General features: G+C 37.1%; 1 protein-coding gene across 2 annotated transcripts; it reads right to left on the bottom strand.

The window, feature by feature from the left end:
- Window positions 1-8: 8 nt before the first annotated feature.
- Window positions 9-17,127, bottom strand: atp8b4 (ATPase phospholipid transporting 8B4). Of its 2 annotated transcripts, XM_074676757.1 has the most exons (29): window positions 16,996-17,127; window positions 16,765-16,887; window positions 14,439-14,497; window positions 11,022-11,080; window positions 10,804-10,917; window positions 10,627-10,725; window positions 10,495-10,556; window positions 10,315-10,387; window positions 10,043-10,113; window positions 9,842-9,921; window positions 8,992-9,150; window positions 8,210-8,298; window positions 7,933-8,129; window positions 7,074-7,282; window positions 6,920-6,963; window positions 6,676-6,841; window positions 6,398-6,586; window positions 6,058-6,173; window positions 5,796-5,960; window positions 5,605-5,716; window positions 5,416-5,521; window positions 5,164-5,299; window positions 4,810-4,993; window positions 4,141-4,364; window positions 3,794-3,877; window positions 1,961-2,206; window positions 1,739-1,877; window positions 1,536-1,666; window positions 9-1,408 (listed from the first exon to the last, which is right to left on the bottom strand). In XM_074676757.1, exons 3-29 carry the CDS (start codon window positions 14,467-14,469, stop codon window positions 1,076-1,078), a joined length of 3,618 nt encoding a protein of 1,205 aa, XP_074532858.1. In that variant the 5' UTR covers window positions 14,470-14,497; window positions 16,765-16,887; window positions 16,996-17,127; the 3' UTR covers window positions 9-1,075. The 2 variants fall into 2 exon arrangements, with proteins under 2 accessions (XP_074532858.1, XP_074532860.1); XM_074676759.1 differs by lacking the exons at window positions 10,804-10,917; window positions 11,022-11,080; window positions 14,439-14,497; window positions 16,765-16,887; window positions 16,996-17,127 and having other exon boundaries at window positions 10,043-10,109; window positions 10,627-10,700.
- Between the last annotated feature and the right edge of the window lie 2,117 nt (window positions 17,128-19,244).

Here is a 19,244-nt window from a genome sequence, read left to right as displayed (position 1 = left end):
CTGTACTGAAATGAGTATAAATCTTCTTTGTGACTTTTTGTTTCTCATTCTTCAAAACCTTCTTGATCAATAAACCATATGTTGAAAAAGATTCACAGTTAAGACAATCAATTCCTGTTAATATATAATTTTTGTTCCATGAATCATGTTTGGGGTTTGATAACAACTATTCAGTTGTTTTTCCCCTTAATCTACAATTTATATAACAGTGAATGTTAATTTGGGGTTAATTTTCTTCCAAGTGAAAAACTATGCATTCATCGAGTTTCATGAGTTTCTGAAACGAAAAAACAAACAAACAAAAATGAGTGTTTTCTCCAGTGAGAACCAAATAAAAGAGGAAGAGCAATTTATAAATTGTTTCAAGATGAAGTCAAAGGATAGTGTCTGTAAAAGGCATTAAAGTGAGGGAGCTGTATTTTTCATTTTGGCTGTCATTTTTCCTAAATTTTACAACATGTTTGTGCACTTCTGGTGGAGTTTGAGGAAGAGTTTTGGTGCAAATGCTTTATAGAAAAAGGCCTCATGAACTTTCCCAGTGTTGTGTTTTGTTTTTTATTTCTGGGAGCTCAGTGTAAGCTTTGTGCTTATTTTACTGCCAATAACAGTTCTGTGCTAGCTAAGGGCTCCTTTGAAGGTCTTTAAATGCCCTAATTTTCTTTAATATGAAGCAAGTACATGCCAGAAATACAGCCCTTTAGTTCAAACTGGACCTCTTGTGTCAGAAAGATCAAAGAAAACTTTAACTTTCACATCTCATGCAAAATTTAGCAATTGAAATGTATCTGTTACCATCAAACTGAGGCACCATATTAAATAAGGGTCTCAGATGATTCAGATGATTAAAAGTATACTTTTTCTTTTACAGTTGTTTTTGATTGGCTGGCATTTCCGGGGAAACGTTTTGATCGGTCTTTAACATTCGACAGAGTTCCAATGAACAGCATTGTGTAAGTGTCGAGGTATCTCTGTGTCGTTGGGTTTAAGTGTGATTCTGCTTGAACCTTGTGCTTTATCTGTGAGACCAGGGCGTTTTCCCACATTGTGTTCAGTACCTGCAGGTCAAAGGTCAAGCTCAGCCTGTGGGCTGTTGCTTCTCAGTCTGTGTTTCTCTCTTTGTGCCTTCACTGCTTTCTGCTGCTCCTAAGTTTCCATCAGAGACGCAGGAGACTTCGTTCTTTCCCTTCAACACGTTTGCCATCCAGGTGGAGCCGCGTGGAGTCCTTCCAGGAGAGTGAGCAGAAGACACAGATCCCACTCTCATGTTTTTCCCTGAGGTGATCAGCTCTCCGTAGCCCTGCTGGTGGGAGAAGGCGTATGCAGAGCGTCTGGAGCTTGTTCTACGAACTCGCTTCAGGTTCTGCTCCTGAGGTCCTTCCTTCTTCCTGGACTGTTGTAGGTGTCGAACCTGTAGAAAGACAAATCGCTCTAATGAAATGAGAATATGTCCTTTTTTCAACACAGCCATTGAAGGAATAATCAGCGTTAATGGTTATAGCTTGAAGTTTCAGTGTTTATGCATTGAATTTTCATACCTTATCTATCAGAGTTGGGAAGAGATTTACTCTCAGGAAGCTGACCGCTAAGCCAGGCATGACACACACCACAGAAGTGAGCACAATCACCAACCACACACTCGTCTCTGACAGACAGTTACGAGCTGTGCCTGAAATAACAAAAACATGTAATCTACGTCTGTAAATCAGTTTCTGTGAGTTTCAAATGGAGCAATACTTACCTACAAATGGGAAACTACTTGTGAAGATACCGAACATGCCATCACTTTGCATTGCAAACAATAAGGCAAAGTAAACGATCAGGCTGCCCCATATGAAGAGGTGATTGACAGCTGTCCAGTAGTATTTGTCCAGTCCAATCTAAGAGCAGAAACAAGCCTTAAAAACATGTCTATATGGGAACATTTAAACTGAAAAGAGCTGTTTCTGATCTCTTTGCATACCTGAACACTCACGACAATAACCAAGGATGTTGCTATGATGACAGCAAATGTTTGTTGGTCAGTTAAGAGAGAGCCGTCCTCTTTGACCATGACGGAGGAGGCTCCGTATGGAATAAAGAAAAGCAGGAAGGATATCCCCAGTCCCTGCAGCGTGCACAGGAAGAACTGTCGTTTGTTGAAGAGGAGGTTGTGCTGGCCCAGTTTGTAGAGAGGCGGGTAACGGAGGCTGTACTGGTCATCCACGTCCTTCAGGGATACCATGAGGGTTTAAAGTGACATGCTTTAGTGGAAAGGAAAAGCGCATGATAGCAGCTGTATGATGAAGACTATAGAGCAGGGGTCTGCAACCTTTACTTTTAAAGGAGCCATTTTGCCTTAGCTCATTTGGATTAAAGTCATTCAGGAGCCACGAAATCAATTTTATCTTCACAATATAGACAAAAAAAGTGTATCAAACTGTAAACATAGCAAAAAAAAAAAACTAGTTAATAATTATCTTAACCAGACGTTTTAAGTGTTTATAAAATTGTACATGAAATGTCTTACTTTTTAAGTTTTGATAAATTTTTTTAATTAAAAAAAATAAAAAATTGTATTGTCATTACATCCATAAATTGACTAGATGTTTAAAAATGCAATTTAAAAAGGTGCAAAAAATTTGCAAAAAATTGCAAAAATTCTGAAATTTCAAGAAATTTGCCAGAATGTCATAAATTTGCAAAAAAGACTGTAATTTCGAAAATTTGATACATTTTTAAATACTGTAAAAATGTGTTCAAAAATGAATTTAAATTATTTGCAAAAACTCACTGAAAATAGCAAAAAAAATAAAAAATAAAAAATGTGCAAAATGATTTGTTTTTTTTTTCTAAACCTGAAAAAAAAGTAATAAAAATGAAAATCCCAAAATTAGAAAAAAGCTAGAAAAAATGGCAAAAATCTAAAAAAAAAATTGGAAAAGCTTTTTTGCAAGATGGGATGCATATTTTGTTTACAAATTAACACATGATCAAATTTGGTGTTGATTTCTTTAATCATCAATACCCTCTGCAAGAATTATTTTTTAAATCTTCAAGGAGCCACTTCAAAGGAGTCAAAGAGCCGCATTAGGCTCCGGAGCCGCAGGTTGAAGACCCTTGCTATTGAGCAATTAACTGTCAGAGGGACAGTTGATGTGTTTGTAATTACATTTTTTCATGCTGTTATCTCAGTACTATCTGATAGTTGAAGGTTTTTTTTGATTGTCTTTATATAACTCATAGTTAAAGCTACTGTGAGGAACCTTGAGTTTGCCCATCTTTGAGACTGAGCATGGAGCCATGAGTCTTATCTCTTTGCTAATTTTGTCCTGTTCATTCCCAAGTTGTGTTTTTTAACAGGAAACTTCATCCTTTCACTTGTAAACTTAAACAAGTGACACAAAACATTTCATAGAAAACACAAATTAGGGCACTTCTGGTCTGCATGCTAGAAAACATTATGTCTCAAGGATAAATATACATCTATGTATAACCAGACTTACTGGTTATCAGCTTATTTGCTTTTTGTAGGTCATCAAGATTGATTTCAATCAATTTCAGAGCCAGTTGGACACTTTTTACAGCAGATTAACTGTTGCCAATCATGGCACAGTATCAGAGGTCTATACTTTTGACTTACTTACACGACTGTTTTAAATCTTGAAATAAAAACAAATCATACAGAAAAAGATTTAATTGAAGACTTATGATAAAGTTGATATACTTAGTCCTAATTTAAGCAATTAAGAATCACATGATTGAATTCTGTCTCGATATCACTAGTCAGTAATTGTCACACTTTAAACAGTGTTACCTGGTCAAATAATCCCATGGCCAAGACTGGTAGAGATGTGTAGACTATGTTGAAGAGTGTTATGAACCACTGGTCATACACAGTCTGTGGAGAGGGAATATATATTGTTTATAAACATAGGGCAGGGTTTGTGTTTCAGTATAAATGCTTTTCTTTTTTTTATGAAATTTTTTTTTTAATATTTATTGTATATACATAACAGCAATACACATAGGTCAAAACTTTAACACAGAAAACAAAAATAAATAAATACATAAATAAATAAATAAATAAATAAATTAAGGCTTTTCAAAAATAGTGACAGGTGAAAAAAATTTAGGGTGGGGCAAAATAATTGGTTCATTTACCTGAGCAGAGAAACCACAGAAGAATCCGTACCAGAAGTGAACCAGCGTAAAGGCAAAGTTCTTGTAAAAGAAGTAACACAGGAAGTTACACATCCGAAAGTAGGACCAGCGTCCGTGCACTAACAGGAGGCGCTGCAGGTACCGGAACTGGGCGAAGGAGTAATCTGAAGCCAAGACAGCCTGCATCCCCTCCTGCCCGCTGATACCAACACCAATGTGAGCAGCTGAGGGAGACACAGAGTACATCACAGCCTTTTGAGGTTGGTTAACATTCCCCACATTAAAGACCCCCAATGTGATCTAAATGTATAACATTTCTGTTGCTGAACTTTTAATAAAGTTGGTTTGAGTTAAAGCTACAGTGTGTTATTTCTGCCACTAGAGGTCTCTCTCCTGTAAACTTGAACAAAAGATGTAGTTTAATGATAAATTAGTGAGGGCTCATGGGAGTTACTGTTTTCATTGTTTAGTTCCACACTACAGAGTAAAAATGTCTTATAACTGGCCTGAAAAGGTCAGGGTTGGTAACACAAGCACATACCTGATTCTGTCAAGACCTCCTGGAAGATATAATAATTGACAAAATGCAATGGAGATTTAAAAAGAAATCTTTTTTTTCTCCATTGAGGTTTTTTGGTGATTAAGTGCATCATTCATCCTGAGCCTTACTCTTAATCATGCTGACATCATTGGCCCCGTCCCCAATGGCCAGAGTGACCGCCCCCTTGTGCCTCTTTACCAGCTCCACCACCTGAGCTTTCTGCAGAGGAGTGACCCGGCAGCAGATCACCGTTTTACACAAACAGGCCAGCTCCAGCAACACATGCTCCAGCTGTGGCTCCAGAGCATAAGCCTGCAGAGATGACACAAACGTCACAGGTAACAGAGCTCAGGGCCTTCAGCAGCCTCTCTGCTCATTACAGAGTCAGCACCGTCAGCAGCAAATACAAGCATGTCCTCAGCAGAAAGCCTGACAAGCCCACCAGAGGAATGAATAATCAGGAAATGCTTTGAGACTCTCACCAAACTGTGTCCATTTATGACTAAAGCGTACTCTGCAATGATGGTTTCTTCAAACACATCCACAGATGCATCCGTCTTTGCGATATCTTCTGTATCACAAACTCGACTCAGGCTGAGGATATGATCAATAGCACTCCTGGAGGTGTTAAAAACAGTAAACATTAAATGTATAAAATTAACTCAGTCATTGAAGTTTAAAGAAACTATACACCAAATTTCTTGAGAGAATCTGCTGAATGATCCGTGTATTACCTGAGCTCCTGCTGCACCTCCAGCTGTGTGTTCCCAGAGATGACAAACACTTCATTCATGTCGTCTCGCAGCATGTTGCAGGAGTAGCCAATGTTCATCGCTGTCTCTAGAATGTTTAACAATTCAAATCTTTTTACAGATAACTAAGTTGTAAGCACATTTTTTGTTTTTCTTCTGGCTGTCTGCTACCTAGTTTGTCTCCCGTGAGGACCCAGATCTTGATATCAGCCAGACTCAGACGGGCGATAGTTTCAGGGACTCCTTCCTGCAGTTTGTCCTCAATGGCTGTGGCTCCTAGAAGCTTGAACATGCACAGCGTCAGTCTGCTGTTAGATATCTCTTGTGAGGTTTTCTTTTAGAGCCAAGGCTGTTTGACTTACCTTCAAGTCCTGCTCGATTTCCTCGTAGAGCACAGCCAGCTGTTCGTCACGGTTCTCGATCACGGTGCTGGCGAAGAGAAGTTTCTTCATCCAAATGTCAAAATAATCTTCATCGAGATCTTTGTAGGCCAGAGCTAATGTTCGGAGGCCTTCTCCAGCAAATTCCTGCAGTTAGTAAAACCCAAAAGAAACAAATCTGCCTAAGGAAGGAGTGTTTATTTATTAGTCTGGTTCATGAATTGTGAAATCTCATAAACCTCACATTGAGATGCTCTGAGGTAGTGTGCATGAGGTCTTCGTTGGACAGATCCAGATGCTCAAAGATGACAGTGTCAGCTCCCTTACAGTAGAGTTTAATCTGGCCCTTTGGAGTTCTCACTGCAGAAAAAACAGCAAATTAATTCTATTCAAATCCATAAAAACGCATGGTTTATTACCCAAGATATAAGGGTTATTTTCTTTTTGCAAGCCTCAGAAAAATAAGGAGTTATTTTGAATTATCACATGCATAAGCCCAAAAAAATCTGGTTGTGTAATTTTCCATAGAGATTTGAAATCATGTTGGTTACCCATGAGCTTTCTGTTATAAGTAAAGACCTAACCAATGACACTCATTCTCTTGCGCACGTTGTTGAAGTCCAGTATAGCCAGCAGCGTGTAGGTGACCGCCCGTCCCATCTCACACAGAGTGATGCTCTCCGGTGTCCGAGCCCTGAAGACAAACCCAAAGTTTCGTGCTGCAGTGACGAGCGCCCCTTCATCAGGAGACTGGGCCTGATACACCAGGTTTCCTTCACATAAACAGAAACACCAGTGAGAACAGTGTTATTGTATCGTACACACATCCTGCCAGCACGGATGAGCTGTACGATCAGTTTACCCTCACTCTTCTCCTCTGACATGACAGTGTGACACAGAGCCAGCAGTCTGAAGAACTCGTGCACCAAAGGATCCTCCAGTTTGATGGATTCAAGCAGGGTGCTATCGTAAAACTTGAATCTTCTGTCGCTGAGGGGGTTGAAGGAAAAATCCACACGGGCTGTTTTCTGATGGCACACAACAATAAAGTAATGTCATGATCAATAGTAGCGGCAGATTTAAGAATTTATGTTTGATTTACTTACTTCTGTAATCTCCACCTTCTGGTTAAATTCATTATAAATGTCACCTGTGAGGAAAATGACACCAACATGGTCAAACACGACTCTTCTGTGTGACATAAGAGAAACACTGTAATCGTCTTCTAGCTGTAAAAAAGTGCTAAAAAAATCTTCCTACCATATGTTTGACCATTAATGGAGCACTTTCTGAACACCATGACGTTCTGAGTGAGAGTCCCGGTCTTGTCTGAGAAGATGAACTCCACCTGGCCCAGCTCCTCGTTCAGGGTGGTGGTACGAGCCTCGGCTGCCGTGTCCGCCTTCCTGTAGTACATCTTCTGATCCCAGTTTATAAAGTAGCTGTGACCGAGCCGCAGGACCTCCACACTGAGGGAAGATTTAAACAATTTTCACTGTGCAATGTTGAGGTGGGGGGATTGATCCAAATATCGATACAAACATTGGTATCGATATCGAATAGTACCAGTATATAAAGATCAATACTCTAGTTTTTTTTCTCCTGCATGCACTTTATAAAAGGTTTTTTTTTTTTTCAAATGAGTGCAATAACTGGAGAACTTTTATTTATTTATATATATTTTTGGATTGTAGTCTCCAACTCTATACCTCAAAAAAGATTTTGTTTTAATTTAACCTTGAAATAATACTTTTTTTTTGCTCTTTTCTTTAGAAGAGAATTCCATACAAAATTCTGGGGGGAAAATTAACTTTATTTTTTTACTGTTGTATTGTTTCTGAACATAAATGTTTATCATGACTTTAAAGTAATTTGTAGTCACTTTTTAACTTTGTCCAAATTCTGTCCAAGGTTTTAACAACATAATCAAAATACAAAAATCACACAACACTTTAAGGTCAGCAGTTTGATGAAGCATCGACCTTGAATATTAAAAAGTGTTGGTATTGGTGATTCTGGCCCTGTATTTACTTGGTATCGGATTGATATCAAAATTACTAGTATCACCCACCTCTGGAGCATTGTGACTCTTGATGGGGATTTATTGTTGTTGTCTTACCTGACATACAGTGAGATGGGCACCACCGTGTTGAGGATGATGACGTAGGACCAAAAATTGAGGAAGCCAGAGAAAACAGCATTGCTCTGAATTTCATCCCACGGCAGAAAAACCTGGAAGTCTGTGCCGATCAAGCTCTCCCAGATGGTGTTTCCCACAGCCAGGATGACTCCCATACAAATGAGGAAGGCAAAGATCTGGAATATAGATTTCACATTACTGAGAGAGAAGCAGCTCATTAGAGATGTTTTATATCAGAGCATCGTCTCTTTCTTACCCACAGGACCAAAGTGTTCATGAGTTTGTCGATACTTGTTCTTTTGAATGTTGTCTTCCCACAGTTTTGCATCAGTTTCGTTTGCAACCCTGTCAGAGCGAAAGAAAGTGTCTGCAGTGGTCCATGGAATCCCAAAAGATTCATAAGTAAATAAATAAAAAAAATAAAAAAATAAAAACAGCATTTTGAAATGAATGCTAGCTTGATAAATAACTGAAAAATATGTAATATGGTCATTAAATTATGAAATTAGGCAATGTTATTATGAAATGTGTTTTATCATTCTGTAATGTCCAATTATCATGATCAAATATTTTTATAATGATCATTTCAACAATTTCATATTTTTTAAAGTAATGACTTTTTGTTAATTTTCCAAGCTTTTGTAAAATATTTTTTTTTTTTTTACAAAAGTGTATTTTTATTTCATAATGTTCTTATCCACAATGGCCTTTTTATTTCATATTGTCGTTTTTAAGCATAATGAACATTATGGAATATAAAGGACTTTGTAAAAATGTTTTTTTTTTTTATTTCATAAAAGCTTGGAAAATTAATAGACAGTCATCACTTTAAAAAGTAGGAAATTGTTTAAATTGTCATTATGAATTATTCTATTATAATAATGCGATATTAAAGAATAATAAAACATAATTTAGAATAACATTGCCTTAATTGACGGCTCAATGGCCATATTACATGTTGGTCAGTTATTTATCAAAATGGTATTTATTTAATAATGAATGTTTTTATTGAAACAGCATCAAAATAAAAACTGCTACCAGCAAAGATGACCAGCCCAAAGCACCACTCAGTGTTTCTGAGCACGCAGCCTCGCAGCAGCATCTTTTCGCTGTCTAGAGGGTATTTGTTGTTTTTCCAGAGTAACGTTCCTGTAAATTTATCCAGCTTGTTGTTTGGAGGTTCACAAATCACTTCCCCTGAGTATAAAAAGCAGAAGAACAAGAGTCAAGAAAATTCATTAGTAGGGATCAAGATAAAAACAGTCACAGAGGAGAGTTTCTTAAATCAACAAGCTCACTTACAAAAAGCCTTAAGGGTCCAAGTCGATACATTCTACTAGATTACAAACAAATTATATTTACTTAAAGCTAATCCAAATGTTAAGTTGTTCTAGCCACTTTTTCTGTTGCAAATGAACCATTCTTAGATGAAATATGACCTACTTACGAGGGGGTGTTTTTTGATACTTGTTGCTTTAATCTCATGGTGATTACTTTTGTCATAAACAGGCTCTTTATCTGTTAAATAACTTAACATTTGTTGTGTTTCTGTCTCATCCATAGGCTCTAGAGGTTTTGCCTTTATACTGATGAAATTGGGCTCATAAACGGGGTTATATCTTGATGAGAACATGAAACCAAAAACATGGGAAACCATCAAATCACACATATTTCTATATTACATCAAATAGGGCCACAATTTTTGTGTTTCACATTGTGTTGTATTAAAAGAACATTTATAAATTTGTAGCTTTACTTGTAAACCACAAAGCTCTGCCTTCATAAGTGAGGGGTTTGTTATGGTTATGCCAATAACATCTCTATGAATATGACTTTAGTTGTGACATTTTTTTAAATCAAACTTTAAATGTCATAGGGGGAATCTCACCATCAAAATCCATTAATTCAGAAATATCCCTCATGTCTGAGGTGACAGACAAAGCCTGACGGACCTTCAGGTTTGTTTCACTAAGAAACAAAAAAACAAACAATGATTCTTTTATATTGTCACAGATACATAACAAATTCAAATGACATTACGTTTCAATTGCACTTTATCTAAACTCAATGTGGCTGATGTAACACCTACCCATCCAGCTCTGCAGTCTCTATGTAGCAGAGTCCGTACGGCTCGCTGCTACAGAGGAGGAGGAGGTCTGCCTGAGTGTAAAAACCAATATTAATCAATCCCTGGAGGAGCACTACAAACCTCCTGGAAAATCTTTGGGAAAGCTAAACCTTTGATGACTCTTCTCTGAGAGACAGAATGAACATGCTTGACTTACTGCAGTCATACACTATGAATGAATCAGCAGAACAAAAGCAGCCAACTAGCTAAAAACTGAGTGACAGTTTACTCACAGCAACAAACTGATTGTTCTCCAGCTTGATGATATCCCCAACCTGGATGTTCATCCATTTCTCATTCTGCAGTCTGAGAAATTACAAACAATAGCTGAAACTTAAAATTCATTGAGCACAGATGTTTGGAGTGTGTGATGTGGTTTTGCAGCAGTAAGTGGAGAGGGTAGGCATGAATACCTTCCTGTGCTGAGAACCTGAGACTGACGATTGTTGACTTGCTGATCACTCCTGTGTCGAAACTGAAATTTCAAAAAGTAGTAAGAGATTTATGTGTTATATCGAAAAAGGAGCAGTAAAGAGAGAGCTCACATAGTCATCTGTGGCATCTTTCACTGCTGTGATGGTCAGCACCAGCACCAGAGGCACGATGGTTGTGAACCAGGACAGAGAGGAAATTGCTGGAATCAACTGTGTGATCAAAAACAAAGTTAGCTCCCTCAGTTTCACATTCATGAAGCCAGAATGCAGATGCAGGCATTTGTGTACCTGCAGGATCAGCAGCACTAAGAAGTAAGCATTGGCCACCCTCTGGAACTGCTCAAACAGGTTGACAGGCAGGAAGGTGAGCAGGTTGTACTTTGAGGTTTTGATGCTGTTGTCCTAAAACACAAACAATTAAAAATCCCTCAAAATTAAAGACACTTATGATGGAATAAAAAAAAAAATGAGTTGGGTTGACTTGAAGATATTTCAGGGCTACTTACAGCATATTGGAACTTTTCATTGTAGTCCCTAGCATTGGCCCTCACACGGCGTTCCTTCTCTAGATAAGGAGAACACTTACTCATTATCAAGACAAATTCATAAACTAAAACATAAAAACAATCAATATGTCTTTTGTTTTGGCAAAATTAACTACAAAAAGTTGGCATACTTGGTAAGAAGTTGAGAAAAAAAGGAGTGTAACAGAGTTTTGAAATACATCAGATCATTGATTTAAATGTAAAATGTGAGAAGACATCATATGAGATGTTTAAACCAAAGTTTTTTTGTTGTTCTTTTAAGACGACTAAATGCACATTTTAAATTTGATGACAACATGTGACAAAAAAGTTGGACGGAGGACTTCAGAACACAGAAAAAGTTGTATAATGTAAAAAAAAAAAAAAAAAACACCCAAAAAGAATTCATGAGAAAAAACTTCAAAAAATTTGAGAATATTTTTATCTCCAGTACGTCTTATCGTTAAAACATTTAGTATTCGTGGAGAAGTCTCAGTACAGAGGTGACAAAGTCTAAAACGAAGCTCTGACCTTTGGACCCTCAAGCAGCAAAGTATTAAAATGGAAAACTGACCTTCGCCAAGCATATTGTGATTGTCACCAACACTTTAGTCCTACTTTAATGTTATACTCCCTTTCAGCAGACTGTCTGCTACAATTTGGTGTTATTTGCAGGTTTGTATGATAATTTGTTACCTGATAGTGCTGAAAATTAAGATGACCCAGTACATATTTCATATTCTGGATCTTAGTATCCAGAATATTGCCAGAATCTGGACCATACTTTTACATCTGTCAGAAATTATGGTGACCTTGTCTGGAATTGTTTTGCTAAGCATTCTGGCCATTTATCATGGAGTTAAATACACATATGGTGAAAAAGGCTCTATCTCACAATGATAAAGAATCCTTTAAAAAAATCCAGGATCCTCTCCCAAAACATAACCTCTTTGGCAGAGGTAAACATGCATGACTCTGTAGTGGAAATCACTGCATGGGCTCAAAATCAACCCCAAAACTTAAAAAAAAAAAAAAACAGGCATAGAGCTCCATTGTTCTCACTCTTTAAGATAAGTATCAGTTAAGTTAAAAAAGGCAAGGTTATAAAGGAAATGACATGCCAAGATATTTTTCTGTCTAATTTCTCATGTCTCTATGGATTAATTTGCAATTTCAATTGCAAACAGGACTACATGAAGCAGATACAGCAGGTTAGTGACCAGCTGGATAAGTAATTGTCACAGTTCTGCTCCTAGGTTTTAGTATTTTCCACTCACCTCTCTTCTGCTGCTCTCTGATGGTTGACCACGCCCACCTAATCAAGCAGGTGTGCACCTGAGCTGCAGCTCATCTGCGCTCAAGACTGTATCTAACCCCCCTGTCCACCAGTTTTTTTGCCAGATTGTTTGAAGTATTAACAAGAGATATCTCATAACTCAGATTTGTGTTTTAGACTTTCTACCATCATAGACTGAAAGCTGGTTTTGATTCCAGACCATGTTCTGTCTTTTACCCTTGCAATACTGATTTCTTGTTTCACACCTTTGCTTGTTTGGTTTCTTTAATTAAAAGTCAATGCGAATATTTCCTGTGCTTTTTTATGCTGCATTTGGGTCCAAACACCACCTGTCACAGGACCTGGTATAGACAGATGCGACTTGTGTGATGAGAAATAAGGATGAGGGCCCATATGCAGATGATTCGAGAGATTCATTAATTGAAATTGAAAACGGAAAAGGCTTATTGAAAAATCCAACTGAGGAAAGTAACACAAGTCAAAAGCAAAATCCACACACTGAGACCCAACCCAAGATACAAGATAAAGTCTTTGTGCTAAGCAAAGTAAACTAGCCACCGGTTATTGCCTGATGTAAACAGGCTAAAGTGCTATCACTCTTTTCATACATCTGAGCCTGATTGTTAATGGATGCATTTCCCACTTAAATTCATGCCTTGTTTGCTCAACATTGGGTTTCCAGTCAGCTGTGACTTCCAGCTTACATTTTGGTTCCTGTTATCACTTCCACAAACCGCTGCTCCAATTTAGAATATAATACAATAAATCTTTATTGTTCAGCAGGGTGGAAATCTGCCTCAAAATCTCCAGACAGCAACACATTGTAGACATTCAAACATTTCCACTATCAATAAAAGAAGAGCAGATTCTGCACAATCAGTTTATGTCATTGTTTTGATCCCATTTGTCATCCCGTAAGGTTGAGGATGTTTATTATGCCTTGGAGAATGACTTCTTAAACATGTTTTAAGTTGCATGAGGGACTAGTGGACTTGAACCTAAATCCATAAGGCCACAACTCTGCTGATCACGACTCTTTTATCTGAATATTAGAGCTGATCACGTCAGATTAACCCACCAGGATGCCTAACACAGTTAATGCCCACCAAACAGTGATAAGCATCATATTACTGTATAATGAAAAACTGTTTATTCTCAGCATTCATCTCAAAATAATGCATTAAGATCCATTATCAACCTCGGGCTTTCTTTTTTTCACTGTCAACAAGGAAATGCATCCAGCCACAAACAACACAATAAACACTAGTCCATTCATCAAAGTGTGCAAAACTTTACGCTGAGTTACAGGAGCAGGCTGTTATATACAACGAGGTTAAATCCCTGTTGAATTATTCAGAGTGTGTGTACACCAGGCTGCAACAGGAGAGACCTTTTCACACGACAGTCTGCCTTCTTCCTGCTATCAGTTACAGAAACCATTCATTATTAAGAATCAGCTTTTGTTCTTAAAGATCTGCTTAAACATTTAATTAAAGGATGTGTGAACCCAGCATGTTGTTTTGCTGCAACAGCATAAAGTGTTCGAAACAAAGATTCAGAAACACTCCAGGAAAAAATTCAGACCATATTTCTCTTGGGTCCAATACCAAAACAGAAAGATCATCTCAGCGGCAACAGGAAATGTTTGTTTTCAGGATGGCAACTCAATAGCTGAGGATCTCTTTATCTGAGGGAGTTAAAAAGTTGAAGAGTACAAACACTCCTGATTCTCCTTTGAAATAAAGACTTAAAATCACCTGTGTGTGTGTGTGTGTGTGTGTGTGTGTGTGTGTGTGTGTGTGTGTGTGTGTGTGTGTGTGTGTGTGTGTGTGTGTGTGTGCGCGTGCGTGTGTGCGTGTGTGCGTGAGGTGATATTGATCCCAGGATGCTTAAGCACATATATAAGAAACACATATGTCCTCAGAGAGAGTGCTGAGCAGGTATCTTTCTGTGCCAGCGCACTGCAGCAGAGCAGGACTCACAGACTCAGAGGTATACTTTAACCAGGAAAGACAAATGATACACCTGCTTTTCTTCAATGCAGCTTTCAGCTTTTGTTTTCTCCAATAATTAGAAGAAAAGACGTAGAAAAACAGTCTTACCAATGCGAGTTTTTCTTCTCCAGAATGCCATCTTCTCCAGGGATCTCCCGAGGGTTCCCCTTAAGGTCACAAAAAAAGTGAATGTAACTCATCAGATCATTCATTACTCTGCACTTAATTTTGTTTATTTTCTTGTATTTCATGTTTCTCCATTCTTATAGTCTTTCAGAGGGAAGGGGCAGAAGTTAAACATTATTCTACTACATATTTTGATACCTTTAGCTCATAATCTTGTAAAGCGCCTTAAAGACAAGTTTTTTTTTTTTTTTTTATCAATCCAGTTGAAAACTTTACTTTGAAAGGATTGGGAACAATGTTTGGATGTGCAAAAAAAGCTCAAATCTAAACTCACTTTAATTTTATTTGGACATGAAATAGAGACAAAGCTTTTGTTTAAAGAAGACACACCATACAAACAGCAGAATAACAAACAGCCACTATGTACATCAGGTGCCTTTATGGGATGTTAACAGTACAATTTTAAAACATTAAAAACTGAATGCACTATGTTTGGAAACACATTTGCATCAATGCATACTCCCAGTATGGCATTAAAACAAAAAGCTGTGAGCTAACAACTGTACAATTGATATCTCAGTTGCACAAACCATCAATGAAATAGTGAAAAAAAAAAAACTTTTCAGCATTTTAAAAAGATCATAAAACATTAAGTCATAGTTCATCGCTTACTAAGACCATAGTGTTCTTTTATCCTCTCAAAAACATGTTGGTGTTGTTTTTGAGTTTTTTTGTGTGTTTATTTGTATTGTTTGTATTGTGTAAAGTGTTTGTGTACTGATATTCTGACTCGTCCCTGTCTTGAATAAAAATGACTTTAAAGCTCAACCCCTTTTTTTTTTCGTAAACTGATGTCAAACTTAGCTCCACCACTTCAGATTAAAATTTATGTAAAATTTGGGGTCCATGGGGTCCCCCTATCTTGCATCCGTCTTGTGATGCCCCTCGTAAAAAATCATGCATCTTATCAATTTAAGTTATAAAAAGTAAATCTGATCACAATAAATTAAACTAAGAACATTCAATGAAACTAACCCAAGAAAGAAAAATCCATGTGTTTGTCTCCAGGAGGTTAGACTGGTGTAAGGACCTGCTTACTGGCCTCTCTAAACCAGCTGTAAGACAGCTGCAGTACATCCAGAATGTTGTTGCTCAAGTCCTGACCAGACCCAGGAAATACAACCATATTAGTCCAATTCTCAGGTCTCTGCACTGGCTTCCTGTCACTCAGAGAATAGACTTTAATATTGCTCTGCTTGTGTACGAGTCTCTTCATGGTTTAGCGCAAAAGTACATCTCTGACATGTTTAGAGCCATATGTATCAACTCAGACTCTGAGAATCTTGGGAGGAGTCTTCAGCAAGACTTCCTCAGTGAGTTTTTATATGTGAGACAGGACTAAACTCTGACAATGTTCAAATCCAGTCTGTAACAGTGCTACTTAGCTTTACATATGGCAACTGCACTCCTTGCCTTTGAATTTCATCGATTAATGATTATTTTCATATTCTACAGAATGATTTTATTTTGCCTTCCTGTGATTTTGTGTAGCTGTAAAGCACTTTGAATTGCTTTGTCTAAAACACTGGTGTTTCAATAATGATAATCCAAACCTATTCTGTTACATTGCAGGGTTATTGTGTTTTTAACCCCTTGTTGCCTGTTGTCACAAATTTGCATCATACCCTGTCAGGTCTTGATGCAGCTGAAATGGCCTTTGTATCTCATCTTTACCTATTGATTCATATTTTACACGTACCAAAGTACGTATCAGATCCATTTTGTCACAATATATTGGTCATGTCTCTATATATAACATAACTTAGTTATTGTGTGTACTAAACTCAAATGTACAATCTCCACTGAATTTAACATCTGTAAGAATGCAAAAACATATAAAAACAATCTGTTTTATAATTATCTATTAATTCAGGCAGTAAAGAGGTTAAGTATTTTTACTAGTTAATTAGAAAATTTTAAATCATTTTGAAATTTCTAACGCAGCAGTTTTACCTGCAATAGATGAATCTCAGTCTTAAAAATGTAAACATTCCCTCCTCTGTTTTTTCAGGAACTGATATCTAAGGCAACCTGCAGTGCAAACTGCTGTTTTGTTTCTTTTCTGTTCACATAAGCAACTTTAATGAAGTGTTGGTGTCAGCAGCAGGTAAATCCCATGTGAACTGACTGTTCTTAGCAAAGAGATCCCAGGAGAGCCATGCAAAGCAGGGAGTGTAAGTTACCCTTTTAACAAGCTGTGCAGCTTCTACATTTCCTCAGACGTTAAGTAAAAGAGGAGGTTTCTTACCTTTCTCAAGTCTGTCACAGGTGCTTTCTTCAGCTGTCTCCATGTATCCTGTCATTCAGTAGCAACCATTAACACTCCAGCAGTACAGTGTACAGCTCCATGGCTTACATGACGAGCCGACTCCTGAGTAAAAAAAGACAGAGTGGGTTGTGAAAATGGTGCAACGTGACCATCATGCTGTTGAGAGAGAAATGTGCAGAGGAAGAGTAAGACTGGAGAAAAAAAACTCACTGATGATCACCCACTGAGAGCGACGACATGAGGTCTGCTGTCTCCATCAGGGAGATGAGGCAGTGCTGTGGATGTGTGTGTGAGCTGCAAGGAGCATCTCTCTTTCTCTCTCCCTCCACCCCTCCCTTTCTAACACTCTGTTCATGTGGAGAGAGGGATTCCTTTGGGAAAACTTACTCAAAACTCAAGACTAATGTGACTAATGTGTATTTAGGGTGTTATTTACTGGCAACCTCCAGAGTAGGTTGACATATGTTTTTTACTCTGTTTGCTAACTTTGTCGGAATTACATTTCACTAAGTTTTATCATGTTTAGAGTTAACTTATTCATGCTAACCTATTTAACAAATCCAAATTTGTTGTTAGTTGCAATCACCAAGAGATATATGTGTTTATGATGGTGAAAAGTGCAATCCCAAATCCCTCAATAAAAAACATTTACAGACCAGACTTCACCCACATTTACAACATGTAACACTCCCAAATGTTGTAAACTGAATCCTGAATAGTGTCCTAGTTTTGCAGCTAGATTGAACTGAACAATTCCAAACGACATAGCTGTATTTGTTATCCCACAAAAAGGGATTTTCTTCACTTATTTAAAATTCAAAGTGATTGATTAGATGTTTTAAATGAATTGGAAACAGTGTTGAGTAAAGCAGGGAATGTTGAAGCTTTCAGCCAATGAACTTTTATAATATGATCTATCTGGCATAAGGATCAAAAAGCTGCTGCTTACACAATTAATTTCTAGTGCCTGTCATTAAGTTATTGAATGAGTGTTTTTTTTTACTCAAAAGAGTAAAGGGGCGCTTACAATCCTGAAAAGGGTATTGTTTTGTAGGGTCATTCTTTAAATGCGGTGCCTTTTGGATCCCTGGCCTAAATCCAGGTGTATTTTCTGAAATAATAGAATATATATATATATATATATATATATATATATATATATATATATATATATATATATATATATATATATATATATTAGTGAAATTTCACTAATTATCTGTTAAAAACACAAGGATATAACTAATAAAACTTTAACAGTTTTTTAAAATATCATTTAAAAAATTAAAAAATGTGCTATTTTGCCATGTCCCCCGTGCCCTTTCCACAGTTTTATTCAAGAAATTTATGTTGTTGTTTTTTTCAAAAATATTTCTGGATATTTTTATTCAGCTATTCAGCTATAAGGAGTTCTTTATATATTTGATAATTTCATCAGCACAAAAATATATTTTTGTCTAAAATTGCAGTTTAACATTTGTCCCTGGATTTAGTGTCCACCGTGTTATCCTAAGTTACTGTACCTCTAAGAAGGCTCCACACACATCAGCATGATGCAGTCTTTTGATGTGATGTCATTCCAGAGGAGGGAAATTTAACAGTGATTACTCACTTTTCTTTTGTTAATTTTATTATAGTTACTCTTTTATGATAAAGATCTAATGTGGTCAATCATAAAATATCCATTATGTTAGCCCAGTTTTATGAAGAAAATTATCAAATATAATTTTAAAAGGTTCCTGGGTAAAAATGTTGATTTCTTGTCAGCTATCCAAAATCCTGTTAGCTTAAATGCTAATGAAGCTAGGCTAAAAGCTATTTTTGTTGTAAAATGTCCACCGCGTTGTTGTCCACCGTGTTATCCTTATATGGATAACACGGTGGACACAACACAGTGGACACATTCACTGTGGCATGTATTTTTAAAACTTTTTAAAAAATATATTAAATTTTGCAGATTTAGATTGACCTTTATGCTTTTCATAAAGCTTAGAGTCATGTTTTTGAGAAGAAACATCAAAATACAATTTAAAAAAAAGTTTATTTATTTATTTATTTTTTTATTTTTATTTTTTTACCATTTCTATGACCCAAAAGGCACCGCATTTAAAGAATGACCCTGTAGTGATCTGAATTTTCTGGAATCTCTTGTTTCTTTAAAAACCCACAGTCTCCCCACCAGGTAGTGCTGCATTCATGACAACCTGGAAAATTGGATACTATGAATCGCGGATTACTGGCTCCCCCTGTTTCACCCATAGAATGCATACAGTCTCTGACTTCACTGCTAACTAAGCCTGTAGACAACGGGAAGCAACTACGAGTTTAAGTACATTTTAGCAAACGAGCTTTACAGTTGAACCCAGGACGGCTGTGCTACATGTTGGCAGACAGGGCTTCACTCAGCACCGGTTGAGCTAAAAACTGAACCGTGAAATTGAGTTTTCTGCATCCTCTGA

Source organism: Halichoeres trimaculatus, unplaced genomic scaffold, assembly GCF_033239565.1.
Source record: "Halichoeres trimaculatus isolate MK-OKI-2021-1 unplaced genomic scaffold, fHalTri1.1 fHalTri1_scaffold_10, whole genome shotgun sequence".
Classification (NCBI taxonomy): Eukaryota; Metazoa; Chordata; class Actinopteri; order Labriformes; family Labridae; genus Halichoeres; species Halichoeres trimaculatus.
This window is presented reverse-complemented; position numbering and strand designations above follow the sequence as displayed.